Source organism: Aulonocara stuartgranti (genome assembly GCF_965226115.1).
Source record: "Aulonocara stuartgranti genome assembly, chromosome: 6".
Classification (NCBI taxonomy): Eukaryota; Metazoa; Chordata; class Actinopteri; order Cichliformes; family Cichlidae; genus Aulonocara; species Aulonocara stuartgranti.
In genome coordinates this window covers 31,932,560-31,946,456 of record NC_138944.1, presented here as the reverse complement: position 1 = coordinate 31,946,456, position 13,897 = coordinate 31,932,560, and the positions used below count along the sequence as shown (strand labels likewise).

General features: G+C 39.6%; 1 protein-coding gene across 2 annotated transcripts; it reads right to left on the bottom strand.

The window, feature by feature from the left end:
- Nucleotides 1-263: 263 nt before the first annotated feature.
- Nucleotides 264-12,509, bottom strand: LOC309707812 (uncharacterized protein). 2 transcript variants are annotated; one of them, XM_082535359.1, is made up of 12 exons: nt 12,129-12,509; nt 9,206-9,368; nt 8,681-9,108; nt 5,450-5,651; nt 5,109-5,161; nt 4,685-4,835; nt 4,514-4,600; nt 4,332-4,406; nt 4,133-4,219; nt 3,698-3,775; nt 1,829-2,071; nt 264-1,405 (listed from the first exon to the last, which is right to left on the bottom strand). In XM_082535359.1, exons 1-12 carry the CDS (start codon nt 12,135-12,137, stop codon nt 621-623), a joined length of 2,361 nt encoding a protein of 786 aa, XP_082391485.1. In that variant the 5' UTR covers nt 12,138-12,509; the 3' UTR covers nt 264-620. The 2 variants fall into 2 exon arrangements, with proteins under 2 accessions (XP_082391485.1, XP_082391486.1); XM_082535360.1 differs by having other exon boundaries at nt 4,514-4,597.
- Between the last annotated feature and the right edge of the window lie 1,388 nt (nt 12,510-13,897).

The window sequence follows — 13,897 nt, the reverse complement described above, 5'->3', positions numbered from 1 at the left end:
CAGCTCAGGGAAAAAAAGCACCGAAAAAGCGCACCGAAATATGCGCTGCTTTTCGGTCTGGTTACTACCGTTTATGTCAGAACCGGTGCCATCATGGCACCGGACACCGGTACCCATCCCTACTGTTAACTCATCCCTGGCTCACCCACTGAGCCAAACCGGCACCCTGGCTGGTGGAGCTTTTGAGAGAAACCATCTGTCTAATTCGGCCTGTAGCCTGATATGAAGATGCCATATCAAATACAGAAAACAAACAATCTCTGTTTCTTAAAAATGTCTGTATTCCATCAACATGGATTTTAAAATATCAAGGATATAGTGCATGATCTTTTTTTAAACATTAATTAGTATTTGGCATGCAGGTTACAAAGGCACTCAAATTTATACAGATGAGCTACAAGTGGTGGTAAATAAAAACATAATTAGAAAACATGGATAGAAGAAAAACCACACAACAAACTGTCAAACTCTTGGCAACCCACAGGAAGTCTGTGGTGTACATTTTTTAGACACAGTAATCATCTTTTCTGCAGCTGTGAGGAATGGAAGGAAGAAAAACACAATTTACTGCAATACTTTCAAACACGGTTAACAACAAAAATTCATCGATAGATTAAGTGTTAGATGTCAAGCCTGGCCTGCTGTTTTGGTCTACCAAGCTGTCTGGTTGGCCCGATGCGTCTTCCAGCATGTGTGCGTTGATGCTGCCGAAGGCCCTGACGATAAATGAAACTCTTCCCACAATCCCCGCACTCGTAGGGTCTCTCTCCGGTATGAAGTCTGTGGTGCACCTTCAATTCCTCTGCTCTGGAGTAGCCTTTTCCACAAATGCTACAAATGAATGGCCTGTCTTTAATGTGGGTCTGGTAATGCGCTGTTAGGTAAGAGTTAATCCGAAATGTCTTCCCACAAATGGAACATGCAAACGGTCTCTCCCCGGAGTGCTGCATTTCATGCAGCTTGAGGGAGGAGGCAGTATGGAATCCTTTGCCGCACTGAGAGCAGAGGAACGGTTTCTCCCCAGTATGGATGCGCTGATGGATTTGAATGTAACTCTCGTTAATGAACCTCTTGCCACAGTCGGGACAGGAGTAGGGCTTCTCCTTGATGTGGGTCTTCATGTGTTCTTCCAGCTTTTCTTTTTCACTAAACTGAATGCCACAGCGGCGGCAGAAGAGAAGAGGTGGTGCGCCGGGCTTGATGGGGCCTGATTCAGAGGCTGTCTGAGTGTGTGAAGTGATGTGGTGTGCTTGCAAAGCTGAATGACTGTCACAGTCTTTTCCACATTCCAGGCAACGGAGGGATGATCGAATCCTGGACTCGCCAGGCAGGGATTTTAAATATTCAGAGAGTTCTGACGCTATGGGATTCACCTCATCATCAAAATCCACAGCACCCTTACGACCTACAGAGAAGTGGAAGATTCAAACCATGTTTTACTCTTTTGCTTTGAGGTATAACAACCTCTGCAGTTCATAGAAGTTTAGGCTTACCTCACTTTTACATTGGGGTAAAAGTGCAAATAACTCAGGTCATAGGATTAACAGGTAGGAGATCAAAACTTAAATTGGTTAATTATTATATACTAATCATTACAATTTTCCTAGTTAATGACCAAGACAAATCTATCAGCAGTATAAATGGCAAATGCTGCTTTGAAAAACTATAAATCATGCATCTTCAGTTCCAAGATAAAAATGCATTTGGAGCAAATAAAACACAGTGCCAATGTTAAAAGTAGTGAAAGATGCCACCATTGTATTGCAACAGTGCAATGCAATGCTTCTGGCTTGTCAAGTATTATATTTGCGTTGTTAGCAGCTCTCACCTAAGTGGACTTTGTAGTGCGTTTTGAGATTTCCCTTCTGGTTAAAACCACGGCCACAGATGGAGCAGCAGTACGGTTTCTCTCCTGTGTGGATCAGCTCATGCCGCTCTAGTTTGTAGGCATGTGGGAATTCTTTGCCACACACTGAGCAGTGGTACTCCATTTTTTCTTTGGGTTTCTTCAGGAGCTCAGGAGGTATTTCAATTGGTACACAGATCATCTTTCTGCCAGGGCGCTTCTTGTCTATGGAGATGGAAAACAAGAGGAAATTACAAGGTGAGGCTTCTATTTAAAGCTCAAACATGACGTGTAGCTCACAAACTGAAGTCTTCTTCAAAACGATCTGTTCAAAGTCAAACCAATCCTACATATCTGACACCTACAGGAATGAAAAACAGAAGCAGCAACATTTTGGCCCGAAGATATTTATATACAGATCTCATTACCCCTACACTCATTATGCATATAAAGAAAGAGTAGAGACTCTAAAGGCCTGTTTCTGTTGCATGTTGAAGACATGTTCAGATAATATTCTGTCTTTAAATGCTTCCAAACTGTTTACACTGAAATTATCATTAGAAAGCTTATACTCTATACACTTGCCAGAATCTTTGTTTGATACATCTGTTCAACTGCTCCTTAATGCAAATATTTAATCAGCCAATCACATGGCAACAACTCAATGCATTTAAGCATGTAGACATCATCAAGAAGCCTTGCTGAAGCTTAAACCAAGCATCAGAATGGGGAAGAAAGGTCATTTAAGTGATTTTGAATGTGGCATGGTTGCTGGTGCCAGACTGAGTATTTCACAAGCTCCTGATCGACTGGGATTTATTACACGACGTGTATTTATTACACAGCGTGCTGCGGGGGAAAGCCTGTTCTAACGTTTGAATCTAAGGTTTATTTTTTAACACCTGGCGGCTCTTTTTTACTTCTCATCCGTAAAAAATCTGCTTTTTCACGTGATTCAGTTTATTTTGAAAAGTCTCAACAGGATCTTGAGCTTTATTGTGAAAGGTTTATGTGGAAAATAAACAAGCGGACATACGATGGTTTTACCATTGTTGTTGCTAACCACAACGCATAAAAACAGGCGCTTGTCCGTCCGTAGTGTGGTTATATTAAGTATAAGAGAAAGAGAGAACTTAATTAATATAGCCACTACAGTGACCATCAAAAAGATGAAAAAATATTGCTGTAAACGGTTTATTTTGACACCACGAAACAAAGAATAGCGTAAAATGAAACGTTAGATGTTTTTATATTGTCAGCCGATATATATCGTTATATCAAACAGCCCTAGAAAACATATCAAATGTCTCGAACTAAGGAAACGTATCATGTCAAGAAACATATTTCTTGAAATGATACAGTGGGAAACAGGGCTGTTTTTCCCACTGTGTATCATTCTCTCTTCTTTTAACAGAGTCTGGGAGCATGTGTGACCTGAGGTGAAATATGCAAGGCCTTCCCTCAAAACGATTTCTGGATGGGAGCGTAATTTGCTCTAAAGCCTGTTTATACCTTTCAGCACTGATGGTGCCCTTCCAGATGCACAAACTGACAATTCAACAGGTACTAATGCAGCCACATAGCATCACAGCAGGCTTTAAAACTGAGAGCTGATAACAAGCTGCCTGGTTCCTTTCCCTTAGTCCAAAGGACGTGGCATCTATATTTTCCAAAAGAACTTCATATTTCAATTTGCCTGACCACAAAAATTTTTCCACTTTTCCTCGGTCTTTGTTTAAATGAGCATTGAACCAGAAAAGCTTTTCTGGGTTTTCAGAAAACACCATTCTAGTACCTCAGCTGAACACTGAGCTGGTTATTCACTGATTAGGTAATTTTATTATTTCTTACCTGGTGAAACAGCCATGTTCTCTCCTTCTGCTTCACCAGATGTTTTGGTATCTTTCCTTTGTCTATACGGTCGCTTTGCTGTTGAAAAAATTAAGTCATAGATTTTAAGAATCACAGCATATAATTCAAATTCAAATTCAAATTTTATTTGTCACACACACACAACCATACACAGTATGACATGGGGGTGAAATGCTTGTAGCTGTACAATGCCCGACCATTAAATGACAGAAGAAAAGTTTTACAATATTTACAATTTACAGTTTACTACAAAAATTTACAAATTAACTTAGGAATTTACAGTAAAGAATGTGCAAATAGCAGAAGAGATTATAAAGATAAGGATTATAAATTATAGGAATTATAGGATATAAGCAAATATCTGAAGTTTGGACGTAATATTCAAGAGTCAGGCTTATTTTTTTCTTTTCTTACCAGCAGCACGGCGGGTATTTTTTGAGTTTAATTCTTCCGGTTCTGCTGCTGCATGCAAATTTCTCTTTCTTCGGGTACGCTGTGATACTTTAAGATAAAGAAAAAGACTAATTATGACTTATGAAGTCATAATAACGTAACTTCAGAGTAGTTAACATACGTTAAGCTGCAGTAGAAAACACAAGAATCACTCACTGACCTCCTGCATCTGCCTCTGAGTCTTCAGCTGGCAACAGTGGACTTCGAGAAATCTTTCTTCTGCCTCTTCGTTTTGCTTTCGGATGAAGAAAAAAGCGGAAAAGAAATCTATTACACTGATGGTCTCCTTCCATCTCTTCTGAATGTGCCACGAGTGCTACCTTTTTACTTCATGTCACTCACCAGCATTTGCAGGAACATCTAGCTCTGTGTCTGAGTTCTCCACATACACTACTGGAACCTTTTTAGTTCTTCTTGGTCTTTTTTCTGCTAACAAGTGCAAAACAAAATAACCTCAGGACCAAATGTGATGATTATTTAACAGTTTTTTGGTTTTCCTTCACTTGTGTTTACCACAGTATGAGGGGGAGGCAGCATTCATCTTTGCCCCTATTGTTTTTTCCTCTGCGTCCTCCCTTTCTTCATCTTCCCCCACAGAAACAACCTCCATGATGAGCGTCGGGCTGCTGCTGTCTCTCTGGCTTTGGCCTCGCAGCTGAGACTCCTGCATGATCACAATCATTAAAAAACATCAGAAGCCCACCTGTAAAGTCAGTTTTTAAACTACTGTATGTACAACATCCCAACTATTCAGTGGCAGTAGGTGTGTGTAGGGCAGGAGGCAAAGAGTGGTGCTGCAGATGCAAATGAGCAATTTTGATTTGATTTATGACACCAACAGTCGACACTACAAGACTAAGCACTCCCGTGGTGACTGAGATGCAGTAATTACCCAATCTTAGACATTAAACTGATAAACTGTGTTAAAATGAATTACCTTGCTAGGCGGAGGACCTGCTGAGCAATCAGAGCCTCGGTCAAAGCTGCCTGCTGTAAAAATCAAAACAGTTACCTTAGGTTAAAGAAAAAACTGACAGTCTGCAATCCAGACAAAGAAGGAATGTCAATGTAGTGATAAACTAAATGCAAACTATGAGTGCTGTGAGTATCTGGGAAAGATTATTAATGCATTTCTTCTGTTATTTAAGATATTCTTTAGCCAATAAGCTTACAAATTCACATGAGAAACAGAATCAAGGAAGGACCCTTGTGTAAATAAATGAGTATTGTTTGCAGAAGTCGTGGGTTTTCATTAAACCCGCGGTGCTGATAACTCACCAGAATCCCATTCAACCACTTCTCCATCAGAGTTGATTAATCCTCCAATCTCTTCATCTTGTTCCTCTTCTTCTTCCTCGCCCACCTCCTCCTCCTCCTCCCCTGCATGCAGTCTTACAGTCAAATGTAGCGTTTGGTCGTTTAAGTTTTCAGATGCCATCTTGAGCCCGTGTGACTTTGGGTGCTCACGTTTAGGAGAATTCTAAAAACAGAAAACAGAGCTAAAAGGAATTCACGACGTCAGAGCACATCTGTCACAAGGAAGCGAAGAAGCTACTGAATGACAAAGTTATCTGCAGGTTCTGGACAATGAAACAGTTTTTGTCATGTTTACTCGTTACACCACTACTGGTGGATTTCAACTGAAACAATCAAGACTGAAGTACAGACCTGCAGATTTAATTCAGGGGGTTTAAACCAAAGCATTGCATTAACCATGTAGAAATTATAGCCATCCAATTTTATACATTGTTTCCCATTGTCAGAATCTAAGAGCAAAAGGTCCATTATGTTGTTATTCCATGACAAATTAGGCAGATAAAGTTTCTGGAGTTGTTTATCATTGTTGAATTTGTATTTGCTATCCTTTTATTTGAGTCCAAAAGGGAAAAATGGCCAGCGCTACGCCTCAGCCTCCTGATAGATACACTTATGAGACGAATCCTTTCCTTGGTTAAGGCAAACAACTTCTGCCTACATGAATGCAGTGCAGAGGGTTTACAGAAAGGTGCAAACCACTGCTTACACTCACGAACAGGAAGACGAAATCAGCCAGAAAACATCAAAATGAGTCTCCACAGTTCCGAAAAAAAAGCTTTGAGTGAAACTTAGCTCAACTGGTACCAGAATGATAGGAAGAGAAAAGTATGGAAGAGAGAAACAGCTCATGATCTGAAGCATACCACATCATCTATCAAACAATGATGATGGTGGAGACAATATTACGAGACAATATTATGGCATTAACCAATGTAAGCAGGTGATTACTGATAATGTGACCGCTGATAGAAGGGGCAGGATGAATTGTGATGTGTGCAGGGCTACACTGTCTGCTCAGATTCACCCACATGCTGCAAAACTGACTGAACAGTGCTTTACGGTGTAAATCATTAATACTCAAAGCAAAGTGCAAAAGCAACCCAAATGTTTCTCAATGCAAATAAATGAAACATTCCTCAGTGACCAGATTGAAACAAAGAGACCTACAAACAACCAACACCCGTAGGTGTCTGCAGTAAAGGCCAAGCAGAGCCTCTCAAGGAGGAAACACAGCATTTGGTGATGTCCGTGGCTGCCAGACTTCAGGCAGTCATGACTGCAAAGAATTGTTATCCAAGTATTAAAAACAACCATTAAATTTAGGATTATGTTAGTTTGTCAAATGATTTTAATCCTGCATTTCTTAAAGTTAAAGACATAATTTTGTTAAACTTCTTGAATTAAAGCTAAAACTCTGCACTTCAATCACATATTGAATGCTTGATTTCAAATCCAAAGGCAAAACTGCAAAGAATGTGTCACTGTCCAAAAACACCGGACCTCACTGGACCGACTGAAACAAAGGGCCTCACACAAAAACAACTTCCTATTCTCATCCTCTGCCCTAACGCATGTGACATTTCAAATTGGAGCCATCAAACATTCAACTGCAAAAACGCCAAGATTAATGAAGCCTCTTAGAGAGTAGCTGCATATTCGTGGAAAGTCATCATTAGTATTTTGAACCCAAAGGGCCAGATTTATGAGCGTGTTACGTCAGCGTGAGCTGGGTTTTGGAATAAAAGGAAAGTGTTCTCTGTATTTACACACAGTGCAGTGACAATACTGCATGTAAGAGGTGGGAGTTAATATTCCAACGTACAAAACATAGCAAGAAGAATATAAGTGCACAGATTTTCCAGCATTACAACTAATTTAAATATAACAAAATGCATGTCTTATTTATACAACTAACCACACTTATCACTGCTGTTTTCTCCCATCTAACCCAAAAGATCCAATTTTAGTTACAAAAGTTAAAAACTATAAAAAGCAGTCTCACACTGGGGAACTTCCAAGTCATGCAGTCAAAACTTAGGACAAATAAGCATTTTATTTCTAAATTTTAAGGGGAAAAAAGGTAAAAAAAAAACAAGGTCTGAAAAATAGTGGGAAATTCAAAATTCACTTTGTTTTTATACAGCTTCCAACAGAGCAGCACTACACCGTGACATTAAGAAGCAATCACTTACAGCATAGGTGTCAAACTCTGGCCCGCGGGCCAAATTTGGCCCGTAGCCTAATTACATTTGGCCCGCGAAGCCACACCAAATTACTATTAGAGCTGGCCTACTGGTATTATATAGCTAATATATATATTGTTTAGAATTAAGCTTTGCTTGTTCCATATTCAGTTTTTTAGCAAAATGTGTTTGAGTCCATAAGAAAAGATTCATTCTTATATCTGGAGGAATAAATATATTTCAATAAATATTAACGTTAGCCCGCGACTTTGTTCCAGTTTTGAATTTTGGCCCACTGTGTATTTGAGTTTGACACCCCTGACTTACAGAGTTTTAAAAAAGGGCACGAGAGAATTAAAACTGAAGAAAACACTGAGGATTTCTTCTAGCAACATTTTCTTGTACTTAACACAGCAGAGCTGGACCACTCTTGGTAGGGGAAAATTAAAAGCTACATTCTTTGAGTCAGTCTTAAAACAACATGTCATTCCTTTAGTATGCGCCACACAAAAACATCCCTTCCTAAAGTGTTTATAATGTAAGCAATGTTACGAAGTCCTCATCTTATCATCGTCCCTCCACTGCAGTCAAAAACGTAAAATATCAAAATATAGATTTCTTCCAGTTAAAAGGGAGTTTTTACTCCTGACTGTCACCATGTGATCGTGTCTAGCAGATTGTCAGATCTAAACCTGTGAGATCTAAACTGATTTGAGACGCACAGCACAAGGACTGATTCTGTACTCATATTCAAAAACAACAGAATGTGATCTTTTAATGGGCAGCATGAACACGAGGGATGAGTTTTAATGGTCACATGAGTTTTAAGACCCGATCTTTAAGAACAAACATGTACACCTTCCTGCACGAGGCCGACTGGGACATTATAAATGCATTCACGAATAACACATAAATAAAATTTAGTAAGCTAGATGACTAAAAAAAACAAACAATGAAAACTTCATGTGTTGATCTTTTCATAATATCTACAAAATCTAAAACAACATACAGTTTGGCAAGGTGCTGACGTTTCGGTCTGCTGTAGCTCTTCTTCTGTGTGTAAAGATGCTCTCTGGTCTCGGTCCCAGCGCTCCTGATGGGATTTCACGTTCCTTTTGTGACCGGGGGTCATGTCCCGTCCTGGACAGGAGAGGGGATTCTCTCCTGTGTTATTGCACTGATGTACAGTCACGTTTCCTGATGCCTTCCCACATTTGCAGGAAATCTGCGGTTTCTCATCGGAGCTCGCGAGCTTGTGTCTCTGCAGGCTCTCTGTGGCAGGGCAAGGCTTCTCAAACCGTTTCTCCGCTGCACATCCTCTCTGGGGTTTCTTTACGCCATATGAAGCAGAGCTCTCCACGCCACTCGCTTTCTGGTGGGGAAGGCAGCCGTCTACAGAAGCATCCTCTTTTTCTCTCTCTGAGCTGAGGCTCTCATCTGCGTTTAATATATAAAAAAGGTGAAAAATCACAAAGAGCAACAATGTGTGTATCATGTAGTGAAGAGAAGCTATAATTCAAGATTCTCCACTCACTATTCTCACTCACAGTCCAGCCATCCTCTTCCTCTTTGATGATTACTCGGATCTCTGGAATCTCACAGGTGTAGTCGGGGCTTGCTGGTGCTTTTTTGGGGGAAGACTGGTCACTGCAGTTTTCATTCAGACTCAGTGATAAAGGATCTTGAAGTTCAGGATCCTATTAAGATATCAAACAGAAGGAAAAACAGGTCATCTACTCTACAACAGCTCAAGTTTCACACAAGAAAAAAGAGCTGCTATATAAAGCCATCAGAAGTTACTGTTTATTTTTATATTACGCCTCTGTCAGTGCACCCCAGGGTGGCTGTGGCTACAATGTAGCTTGCCACAAACCAGTGTGTGAATGTGTGTGTGAATGGGTGGATGACTGGTTGTGTAAAGCGCTTTGGGGTCCTTAGGGACTAGTAAAGCGCTATACAAATACAGGCCATTTACAATAACTTAATCATTTTGAATACTTTTACTTGACATAATACAGCAGTTAAACATCCATTTTGGTCAATTATAAAACAGATAACATTTTGTCAAGTGATTACATAATATGGCGTTACATCCTAGACTCGAGAGTTCAGGTTAAACAAGTAAAACTACTTAGATTAATGACGGCAAGAATAAAAAAAACTCTTACCACTCTTACAACATCTAATTGATACGCCAGTTTTAGCAAATTTACACTGGCTCCCTGTAAAATATCGTATTGATTTTAAGATTCTTTTACTTACTTTTAAAGTTTTAAATAATATGGCGCCTAGTTATTTAAACGAACTCCTCAACATGTATGACCCCAAAAGAGCAGTGAGATCATCTATCCAGTTGCTCTTAGCACAACCAAGGTCTCGATTGAAGCATAGAGAAGATCGGGCCTTCGCAGTAGCAGCACCCAGACTCTGGAATAATCTGCCAGAGGAGATTCGTACTTCAGAGTCTATTCAGTCATTTAAAATGCATCTTAAAACTCACTTTTTTAGTTTGGCTTTTAATTCGAGTTCAGTACGAGTACCATCAGGCCTGTTTTATGTTTTTATTGTTAATTCACTGTCTTCTTATTTATCTGTATTTGTTTCTCTATTGTTTTCTTTTGTTTTTAACCGATGAAACACTTTGGTCAACTCTGTTGTTTTTAAATGTGCTATACAAATACATTTTGTATTGAATTGAATAAACATCTGATATAATATGTTCTAGAGCCCGGCTGATATAAGATTTTTAAGAACAATACAGAAACCGATATTTGGTGCTTTTAAAAATCTGATATAAAAGCTGCTTTTTCTGTCAGACAGATGAAACACAGAGATTATATGTTGTGATTTGTTATTTATGAGTCCTTACTAACATAACCATCTTGTTTTATTGTTATAACAAGTCGTGGATAACTCGATCTGCTTTGATGGCTGCCGTTCCAAACACGTTACCAACATAGACGTTTCAGAGTGCCCCCTGTAGGACAAATTATGCAACATCAACAGTAACAACATAACTGAAATATGTCTCTTCTTGTATACTTCTCGTTAAGTGCAATACTGATATACTGGTACTAATACTGTGTAATGTAAACATTATATAATTGTGCATTAATTATATAATATAAAGAAACAATACACCTGAGCCACAGGCTGTAACCGCACACACCACGAAAAGGAAATCACCTCAAACATAAACTCTAAAAGTTCACTTTTTGTTTTTTGAACACAGATGATGAGCACACAGCCTCGATATGACAATGTTAGAGTACATTTAGCAGATATATTATGAAACATGTTAAAACTGGCCTAAAATCAACCAACCATCATCAACGAAACAACCACCAGTGAATCCCATTTAACTAGTTACCTTACTAATTTAACGTTTATATGTCTTTAACAACCATACCAACCAACAAAATGTCAAGAAACGTATTAAATATGCATTAAAATTACCAAATAAACTCGAGCATGAACTTGAATTGATTTGTATCCCAGCCTAAAAAGTTTAACTGACCCGTTTAACTGGACGTATGAACGACTTCAAGAATCTGCTGTTAGTTTCAACGTAACCCCCCCCCCCCTAAATACTGTACGCTCCAAATATTGCCTCCCCCCCCTTCTCAATTAATTTAGGCTGATGAGGCTACCAAGTGGACTGCACACACATAATTCCCGACGACCCGGACCAACTCACATAAATGTAATGTGGTCTGTATTATTCCACCCTGGTAAAATTATAACCTTTCCTACCATAAAGCATTCATGCAGGATAATGTTAAACTTCTGTTTTAAGTGCTGCAGAATATTTTCTAACACAGTCTGAAAAATTAACCTGGATTTATTCTGATAGTTATATATTAGTGTCCGGGAAAAGAAAAACGCTTTCTCAAGTTTCTAAATTCACAAAAGTAAAAATATTTCTCTTATACAATTGTAAAATGAAAACAATCCATTTCAAGAGATTTAGATTTTGTTTAATAGTTTAGCAGCAAGTTCTGTTTAGACCTTTCTTGGGTTCCAAGAGTCAGCAACCTGAACAGCCTTTCAAAATAAACTTGTTTTGTCTCGTTTGCTTGCGTTATCCCCTGCAGGAAAATATTCTTGACTATTTCACTTGGCCGCTGAATATATGCCTCCACGTCTCCATCAGTCAGTCGCAGTGTATAAGTCATTGTACTATCGTAATGAATGCAGCTCTGCCTTGTTTAATAACAATTACCGTTTGCTAACCAGCTAGCTTTAAAGCTATAATGACATAATTGGTTCTGTGCATGAACGTAAGAAGGTTAGCATCAAGTCCACACCGGTGCACTCTCAAGTAATACGGTGTCCCTGACCTACGAGGATAACCTGTTTACGACGTGCATTTACCTAACTGGTTAACTACAGTAGCTACAGCAAACTGCAGCCAGCTGCACAGTAACAGCCTGAAAGCAGCTACGCTGTCACGTTACCTCAAACATAGTGCGAGGTCGGAGCCGACTGTGAAGGATGTCATAGGAGAAACAGGGCTACACACGGGGTTAAGTACAAGCGTTATTCCGGATGGGAGCAGCTGTCATGAACTAACCGTGCACTCTGTGCTAGCTAAACTGTGTTGCGCCACCACTTTTTTCCTTTTTTTCTTTTAAACAGCGGTTCTTCTTCTACTCCGCCTCCTCCTCTTCTTCTTCGACGCTGAAATTGCTGCTGCTGAATTACTGCCTCCCCGTGATTACAAGGTGTGCATCTCTACAGACAGATGACAAAATTAAATATCCATTTTCTGCCCTCCACTTTTTCAGACATCTTTCCTATTCTCATTCTTCTTCCGGCTGCTTCCTTTAGGGGTCGCCACAGCGGATCATCTGCCTCCATCTCACCCTATCCCCAGCATCCTCCTCTGTCACATCCGACATACCCCAACCCTTCACCACATCCTTCTTTTTATTCCTCCTGACTGCAGCTCCATCTTCAGCATCCACTATCCCCTCCTGTGCGCATGCCATCCTTGCGTCTCTAACTTTTTCCCCAAACCGCTCAGCCTGAGCTGTCCCTCTGATGTCTAATCCTGCCTATCCTCATCACTCCCAGTAACAATTCGGGCACCTTCAACTCTGCCACCACCAGCTTCACCTACTGCTTTTTTGTCAATGTCTCCAAACCGTATATTATAGCAGGTCTCATTACCATCTTAAAAACCTTCCTTTTAACTCTTTCACTTCTGCTCCCTACTCATTATAGATCACAATGTTGTCTGCAAACATCACAGTCTATGGAAACTCCTGCCTGATCTCATCAACCTGTCCATCACCATAAGCAGTCACACTGAAAGTGAAATAGATATGCAAATATGCATATTTACTTCTTTCCTGATAATTTATTACTATTATTTCCTGCTGCACACTTGCAGACTGAAATGTAGCCTGTTGAAATATGTGAGGTAAAACCCTTTCCCTGGTTCACTGACGAACCATATTTCTGATTGTTTCCAAAAGCTTTCCTACTTGACAATAATATTTTATGACCCCCAATTCCTAAAAAGCTGGGATGCTGGGTCAAATGTAAATAAAAACAGAACACAAAGATTTGAGAAATCCTATACACCCATATCTTCTTCATCAGAGAACATTGAAAACATTAGCATTTCATTTGTAATCTGATAGCAGACTTTGGGCGTGTTGGTGCAAAAACACGTTTATGCCTCTCAAACTACCATCTTTTGTGTTTTTTGTAGATTTCACTAAAGAAAATGCAACAAATGATGTGTTTTTCGTTTTGTTTTGTTTCTTGTGGTTGCAATACTTCAGCATCTACTGTAGCTAGGACTACAGAAGACGAGGAGCATAAAGGGAGTGACTTTTTTTTAAGTGTCAGGTGATTTTAAATGCAGTGTTTCTATCAGGTCAATAAACATCAGCAAACATACTAACTGTTTGTGTGCAGTGTGTTGCTAGCTAAAGGTCCAGCTGTATTTCACAGGGTATTTCACTCAGAGGTGGAGAAAGATAAGAGAGACAGGACAGGAGAGGAAGATAAGAAGTTACATTTAAAGGTAGGGAAATTAAAAACTTAAAGTCTTCATGTGTCTAAACCATTTACTGTGTCTGTACATGGGGCAATATGCTGCCAAACAAACTGAGGTAGACTAACTGTGATATTTAAGGCTACATGAAAATCCTCTGCAGGTTAGTGCAGGATAAACAGGTTAGTTTTTTGTACTGTGATGGGTTTAATGTAAAGA